Genomic DNA, 8,501 nt, shown 5'->3' on the forward strand with positions numbered 1-8,501 from the left:
TGACGCTATCCGACAGGAATTGAGAAGTACAGACTGGGGGCAATTGTTCCACAGAAAGGGCACAGCAGGCATATGGAGACTATTAAAGGAGCAGTTGTTGCAAGTGATGCACAAATTTGTTCCTACGAGACAGGTAAGAAGGGGTAAGATTAAGGAACCTTGGATGATGAGAACAGAGGAGATTCTTGTCAAAAGGAAGAAGGCAGCTTACATAAATTGGAAGAAACAGGAATCTAGCACAGCTTTAGAGGATTACAGGCTTGCTAGAACAGAGCTCAGAAATGGACTGAGGAGAGCCAGGAGGGGACATGAAAAAGGCTTGGCAAGAAGGATTAGGAAGAACCCAAAGGCATTTTACTCATACGTGAAGAATAAGAATGATCAGGGAGAAGGTAGGGCCAATCAGGGATAGTGTAGGGAACTTGTGCGTGGAGTCTGAGCAGATAAGGGAAGCCCTAAATGGGTTTTTTGCTTCAGTTTTCACTAAGGAAAGGGACCTTGTTGTGAGTGAGAACTTTGAGGAGCTGAGATAAAGGCTTGACCAGATCAAGATTGATGAAGATGATGTGCTGGAACTTTTGGCAAACATTAAGATTGGTAAGTCCCCAGGGCCAGACCAGACAAAGGAGGTTGCTAAGCCGCTGGCAACGATCTTCGCTTCATCACTCTCCACGGGAGTCGTACCGGAGGATTGGAAGGAGGTGAATGTTGTTCCTCTTTTCAAGAAAGGGAATGGGGAAATCCCTGGCAATTACAGACCAGTCAGTCTGACAGCTGTGGCCAGCAAGGGTTTGGGAAGAATTGAGGAGTAGGATTTACAACTATTTGGCAAAGCATAGTGTGATTAAAGGCAGTCAGCATGGCTTTGTGAGGGGCAGGTCATGTCTAAATAATCTTATTGAATTATTTGAGGGAGTGACAAGACAAGTCAACGAAGGTCGAGCAGTGGATGTGGTGTATATGGACTTCAGCAAGGCATTTGATAGGGTTCCCCATGGTAGGCTCATTCATAAAGTCAGGAAGTATGTGATACTGAGATATTTGGTTCTGGATACAGAATTGGCTGGCTGACAGAAGGCAGAGAGTGGTTGTAGATGGAAAGTATTCTGCCTGGAGGTCAGTGTTGAGTGGTGTCCCACAGGGCTCTGTTCTTGGGACTCTGCTCTTTGTAGTTTTTATAAAAGACTTGGATGAGGAGGTTGAGGGGTGGGTTAGTAAATACATAAAATTGACACAAAGCTTGGAGGTGTTGCCGATAGTAAAGACGGCTACTGCAGGCTGCAGCGTGACATAGACAGGATGCAGAGCTGGGCTGAGAAATGGCAGATGGAGTTCAATGTGGATTAATGTGAAGTGATGCATTTTGGAAGGTTGAATTTGAATGCTGAATATAGGATTAAAGACAGGATTCTTGGCAGTGTGGAGGAACAGAGGGATCTCAGAAGTTGCCACCCAAGTGGATAGGGTTGTTCAGAAAGCATATGGTGTTTTGGCTTTTATTAACAGGGGGATCGAGTTTAAGAGCCGTGAGGTTTTGCTGCAGCTCTACAAGTCCCTGGTGAGACCACACTTGGAATATTGTGTCCAGTTCTGGTCGCCCTACTATCGGAAAGATACAGAGGCTTTGGAGAGGGTGCAAAGAAGGTTTACCAGAATGCTACCTGACTGGAAGGCTCCTCTTGTGAAGAGAGGTTGAATAAGCTCGGACCTTTCTCTCTGGAGAGCAGGAGGAAGAGAGGTGACCTGATCGAGGTATTACAAGGTAATGAGAGGCATGGGTAGAGTCAATAGCCAGACACTTTTCCCCAGGGCAGGATTGACTGGAACGAGGGATTATAGTTTTAAGATATTGGGAGGAAAGTATAAAGGAGACATTAGAGGAAGGTTCTTTACGCTGTGAGTTGTGAATGTGTGGAATGCGTTACCAGCGGTGGTGGTGGAAGCAGAGTCATTAGGGACATTTAACTGACTGCTGGACATGCACATGGACAGCAGTGAGTTGAGGGGTGTGTAGCTTTAGGTTATTTTATTTTACATTAAGATTAATCCTTGGCACAACATTGTGAGCTGAATGGCACCATGTCCAGATTTAGCAAGACTTCATTATTTTGATACTCCCTTTCCCTTTGATACAAACAGCATCTCACCGTTTGCCTTCTCCATTACCTGCTAGGCCTAGGGTATTAGCTTTTCTAATTCATGTTCTCTACTATTTCCTAATTTAAATGTGTCACCTCTATAATAGAGTCATAGCAGACCCTTCGGTCCAACCCGTCCATGCCGACCAGATATCCCAACCCAATCTAGTCCCACCTGCCAGCACCCGGCCCATATCCCTCCAAACCCTTCCTATTCATATACCCATCCAAATGCCTCTTAAATGTTGCAACTGTACCAGCCTCCACCACTTCCTCTGGCAGCTCATTCCATACACGCACCACCCTCTGTGTGAAAAAGTTGCCCCTTCTTCCTGCCAAAGTGTATAATCTCACATTGTAATCCATTTGTTACTTTTTTTGTCCTGCTTAATCTGTCCATGATCCTTTCAGATTCTTTGTGCCATATTCACCACTTGCTTACCTATTTTTATATCATCTGTAAACTTGGTAACATCTGACATCTAAGTCATTGACATAATAAATAATTATAACCTCAACACTGATCCCTGTGCCACTTACTAATTGTAGGTAACCATCCTGAAAATGGCTCCTTTATTCCAACTCTTCTATTAGTTTTCCAATCTCCTCTCCATGCTAATATTCTGCCCCCACTGCCTAAGTAGCCTATCATGTGGTACTTTATTCAATGCTTTTTGGAAATTCAAATATGTTGCAAATCTGGTTCCCCTTTCTGTCCCAGTTGTTACCTCCCCAATATAAATAATAAGCTTGTCCAGTATGATCTCCCCTTCATGAAAGCCATGCTGACTGCTTGACCTGAAGTATTTCTAATTGCCCTGTCAATGCATCCTTTACATTAGACATTGAGAGTTGTTAAGCTAACTGACTGACAATTACCTGTTTATTTTTCGTTCTATCTTTTTGACTAAGAATGTTACATTGGCAACTTTCCAATGCTCTGGCAAATTACCATAATCTAAGGATTGTTGGAAGATTATTACAAGTGCATTTGCTAACACAGTTCATACCTCCTTTAAAATCCCCATATGCAACCTGCAACATTTAAGAGGCATCTGGATGGGTATGTGAATAGGAAGGGTCTGGATGGGTATGTGAATAGGAAGGGTTTGGAGAGAGATGTGGCAGGTGGGACTAGATTGGGTTGGGATATCTGGTTGATATGGATGATTGGACCGAAGGGTCTGCATACATGCTGTACATCTCTGACTCTATAACCCATCAGGTCCATGGAACTTTATTGGCCTTTAGCCCTCATTAGTTTGCCTTGTACTTTTTTTGTCTACTAATTTAGTCTCACGCTCACTCTCATGCTCTCGTACACTCTCCCACTCCCCCACCCTATCCTGTCTCCCTCCTCTTCTCCCCTAATTTTCCTCGCTGCTCACCCCATCTCCCTTCTTACCCCTGTGTCCCCATCTCTCACCCCTACCACCACATCCCCAGGCATGCCATGATTATTCAGAGTCAAGCTATCTCAATTTAAACTTATTTCAGTTGGTTGAAATGTGGGCAAAAGAGGTAAATTCCACGGGTGAGGTGGGTGAGTACTCTTTAATATCGAGTGTGGTGCTGGAAAAGCACAGCTGATCTGGCAACATCAGAGGAACAGGAGAATTGATGTTTCAGGTATAAGCCCTTCATCAGGAATGAGGTTTGTGGGCCAGGGGAGGCACTGAGATTAAATTGGAGGGGTGTGGGGCTGGGGCAAAGGTACTGGGAATGTGATAGGCAGATGAAGTAAGGGAGAAGGTGATGGGTCAGAGGAGGGTGGAGTGGATAGATAGGAAAGGTGATGGACAGGTCAAGAGGACAGTGTCAAGTTGGAGGCTTCGGACTGGGATAATGTAGGGGGAGGGAAATGTGAGGAAACTGGTGAAATCCACATTGATCCCGTGTGGTTACAGGATCCCAAGGCAGAATATGAGGCATTCTTCCTCCAGCCATTAGGTGGTCAGGGTTTGGTGATGGAGGAGGCCCAGGACTTGCATGTTCTTGGTGTAGTGGGAGGGGGAGTTGAAGTGTTCAGCTGCAGGCAGTGGGGTTGGTTGCTGCGGGTGTCCCAGAGATGTTCTCTGAAACGATCCGCAAGTAGGCGTCCTGCCTCCCTGACGTAGAGGAGACCACATCAGGTGCAGTGGATACAGTAGATGACATTGGTGGAGGTACAGGTAAATTTCTGATGGATGTGGAAGGATGCTTGGGGGGCCTTGGATATGGTATGAGTACAGGTTTTGCACTTCCTGTGGTGGCAGGGGAAGGTGTTGGGAGTGGGGTGTGGGCTGGTGGGGGAGGTGTGGATCTGACAAAGGAGATGCGGAGGAAATGGTCTCTCCGGAAAGCTGATGGGGGTGGGGAGGGAAATATATCCCTGGTGGAGGGGTCTGTTTGTAGATGGCGTAAGTGGCTCTGATCTCCAGCATTTGCAGTCCTCATTTCTCCCTTTACCATCAAGACTACATTTAAGGAGTCAGAGCAAAACTGAAGTCAGTTGGAATCGGGGTAAAACTCCTCACTGATTGGAATTGTTGGGGGTCGTACCTGTCCATTAGTAAGATGGTTGTTAGTGGAAGCCGCTCGTCTCAGTTCCAGGATATCTCTGCAAGAGTTCCTCAGGGTAATTTCCTCAGCTGCTTCAATGATTCCCCACAGCAATAAGGTCAGAATTGGGAATGTTCACTGATGATTACACAATGATCAGCATCATTCACAACTCCTCAGCTACTGAAGCAGTTTGTGTTTGAATGCAACAATACACTGATGATATCTAGGCTTGGGCTGACAAATGGCACATAACATTTGTGCCACAAATTCCAGGCAGTTATCGTTTCCAAGAAGGGATCATCTAACCACCATACAGCTGACAGTCAGTGACGTTACCATCACTGAAACCCTCACTATCGACATCTTGAGGGTTATTGACTAGAACCCAAACTGGATTTGGCATATAAATACAGTGGCTGCAAGAGCAAGTCAGAGGCTAGGAATCTCAACTCCCTGTTCATGTTCCAGGCTGTTAGAGCAGACACCTGGATTGACTAACTTTGGCATCGCTCGTAACTACTTTATCGCTTCCCTGTCCTGATATTCCTTAGTTCAACTCCATTGAGGTATAACGTGTTGTAAATAGAAACCCGGAGGGTAGAACCCACATTTTCCCAAAGTGAGCTGATTTCATGAGCATGATGATGATGATGTCACCATGTTTGTGTATTGCATTATTTGGTATGTGGGATGTAATTAAGATTAGCCGAGTTCCTTTAACCTGTAATTCTGTCTCTTTTACAGACTGATGAGGAGAAACGACAAGGGTTACCTGTGGTAATGCCTGTGTTTGATAGAAATACTTGCAGCATCCCCAAGTCACAAATCTCCTTCATTGATTACTTTGTTACGGATATGTTTGATGCCTGGGATGGTAAGCGTTTTATTTTTCCCTAATGCCCCCCATTCTCCCATCAAAACATAACATGTTATCATTTGACGTGCAGAACGTGAAACTGTCATTACAATACATTAAATTAATGATGGTCTTTGATCATAGGGGCGGCACGGCGGCACAGTGGTTAGCACTGCTGCCTCACAGCACCAGGGACCCAGGTTCAATTCCAGCCTCGGGCGACTGTCTGTGTGGAGTTTGCACATTCTCCCTGTGTCTGCGTGGGTTTCCTCCCACAGTCACAAAGATGTGCAGGTCAGGTGAATTGGCCATGCTAAATTGTTCGTAGGGTTAGGTGCATTAGTCAGAGGGAAATGGGTCTGGGTGGGTAACTCTTTGGAAGATCGGCGTGGACTAGTTGGGCCGAAGGGTCTGTTTCCACACTGTAGAGAATCCAATCTAATCTAATTGTATTGATTCTCTGCAGTATTTTGAGTCTGTCGCACGTTCTTTTGAAATCTTATTTCTCCGATTTTCCTGTTTTTAGTTGCTCCAACTCCTCTTCTGAAAGTGTTCGTTGTTCCTCTTTGCACAGACCACAGATTAATCTTAAGGCTGTAAAGGCAGAGCTGCAAAGACTGTTAGGTGATGCCCTTGACCATTGGGAGTAATGCTAAATCTGACAAAGAAAACTGGTTGGCGTACCCTTCATTTGTCAACTGAATCAATTCTGAAGCACAAGTCCATATGATGTACAGTTTCAACTCCGTAATTGCTCTGTCATCCTGTGGGCACCTCCCCTTTCTCTTTGTCTATTGTTACAACACTCACTGCATTTCACAGAAGGAAGCCACTTGGCTCAACCAGTCTACACACCACACATGCTTCCTCCTACCTTCATCTAACCCTATCAATCAGTTTGTGCATTACAGTTTCTCAAATGAGATAGATGACTAGATAATGTATTTCAGGGACATTTTGTTTTATTTACAGGAAAGGTACAGGCCATTCAGCATTACTAAATTCATGCCAGGATCTATGCTCTACACAAATCTCCTAGTTTAATTTCATCTTAATGCCATCGTTATATCCATGTCACCTTTCCTCCCTTGCTCCTCCCCATCAATACGCCCACACTGTTCACCTGAATCATTCCCCATTATGATTTGGTCCACATTCTGAGTAAATAAATCTGGATTAGATTGGAGTGATTTTCAAATTTATAGTCCTGAGTTTTAGATTCCTACCCTGTTGAAAGGCTGACCTTTTCTTTGTTACTATAATTCTATCTATCCCATTCAAATGTTAAAGTTCTCTCAGTTCACGTCCCAGCTTTCTCTTTCTCTCGCTCTTCCCTACCTCCTCCCCTCTTTCTGTCTGTCTCCTCTCTAGTAGCCCTAGTTTTATTAAATCTTTATTAATTCTTTGATATGAGTCTTAACGTGTTTTTAAAATTTGATTGTAGTGTTTGCTGACCTGCCCAACTTGATCCAGTACTTAGCGATGAACTTCAAATATTGGAAATGTCTGGATGAACAGAAGCTGCATTCTCTCCGTCCTCCTGAGCCGTGAACGGGCCGGATATGTTCTCAGACTCATTGCCATTTGTACAAGTCCTGCGCTGTTTGCCATTGGATTTCTTCAAAACGAAGCAGTCGAGCATGACATCCCAAGGAAAATATGGGAGCAGGATGCTTTGCTGGGATTTGGCTGTCTGCTTTTGGAATTTTTTACACTGGATTGATACTGTGCAATCCTGCTCCAGTGTAAAGGTCCCAGCAGGACTGATGAGGAAAAATAATTTATATGTGATCTTCACGATCAGCTGCTGCAGAACACCATTGCACATTTTTAAAAACTCAGTCTAATAGTGTATCTGCTTTCTTTGTGTTGGAACTGTATTGAGTATCTGTACTTTTATCATGGAACAGTTTGTGTCAGAGATTTATCTTGTCACCTGCACAGAGACCCCACAAATTCAATCTGTGCCACCAAAAAATGCAAGACATGAAGGAAACCTCAGCATTTAGTGAAATGTATCTTGTTTATTTTTCAGATCTATTCAAAGAAGCACTCCCTCCTCCCTGAGCACTACTGACTCTGGTTTATACGTTTGAAGAAAAAAAATACATATGTGAATCTAGGTGCAAATGTTTAAAACGAAAGCTTTTCAAACACGATCATTAACTATTATGATTTAGATGATCTGTTTATTTATTTTAGATGTTTAATATTTTCTATGAATTTATATAAATACTAAAAACAACCAAAGCCAACTTTCGAATAAGAACATAAATTGACATGATTCAGATGTGATGCTGTATAGACCTTTTTATTTTCATAATACAAATACAGAACCTTCTAGAACAAACTTTTTCATTGCACTATATGGATAAAAGTATCTGGTTAGTTGTCTGTTAATGGGGGTTTGCATTATGGAAGGTGTTGTTCCTGCAAACCACCTGAGCTGCAGCAATGTTTTGTCCTTTGTATCTTTGTAACCCCAAGTTATCAATTGCCCTCTTAGTTTTTATAAATGGCCCAATGATTTATCAGACTACAGTCAGCATTATTTACATCAGGGTTTCCATAGGCTTCTGCGATTATTTTCTTTACCAATTTAAAAAAAATCCTTTCCCTGTTTGGTGCATTTCCCATTTCTGCCTCACTTTATAAAATATTCTAAGATTTTATTTATTAGCAACGCAAATCCTATCTTTGTATATTTGTGGCTAATTAAGCAATCAACCCATTATTTTACCGTTTTCCCCTCATTCTCTGGCCAGTCAGGTAAATCAATCCTATCCTTTACTTGTATCTCACTTTTACACCGAGGTTTAGATGTTCACATCCCTTGACTTGTGGAAATTGCAGTGCTTTCCAGGATTGCTACTTGAGGTATGAGGATTTTGCACAAGTCTGGAGAAGATTCAGGTAGTAGAAATGAGCTTCCATTTGTATTGCACCTTTTATGACTACAAGGC

At 43.3% G+C, this 8,501-nt stretch overlaps 1 protein-coding gene across 2 annotated transcripts in view; it reads left to right on the forward strand.

The window, feature by feature from the left end:
- pde8a (phosphodiesterase 8A) overlaps nucleotides 1-8,065 on the forward strand; it is a 118,828-nt gene extending 110,763 nt beyond the window's left edge. For both annotated transcript variants that reach the window (XM_060853287.1, XM_060853288.1), the window contains exons 21-22: nucleotides 5,427-5,556; nucleotides 6,983-8,065. In XM_060853287.1, the coding sequence (XP_060709270.1) occupies nucleotides 5,427-5,556; nucleotides 6,983-7,089 (237 nt within the window). In that variant the 3' untranslated portion in view covers nucleotides 7,090-8,065. The remainder of the gene's footprint in view (nucleotides 1-5,426; nucleotides 5,557-6,982) is intronic.
- The last annotated feature ends 436 nt before the right edge of the window (nucleotides 8,066-8,501 follow it).

The sequence above is a fragment of the Hemiscyllium ocellatum genome, chromosome 39 (genome assembly GCF_020745735.1).
Source record: "Hemiscyllium ocellatum isolate sHemOce1 chromosome 39, sHemOce1.pat.X.cur, whole genome shotgun sequence".
In the NCBI taxonomy this organism is placed as follows: Eukaryota; Metazoa; Chordata; class Chondrichthyes; order Orectolobiformes; family Hemiscylliidae; genus Hemiscyllium; species Hemiscyllium ocellatum.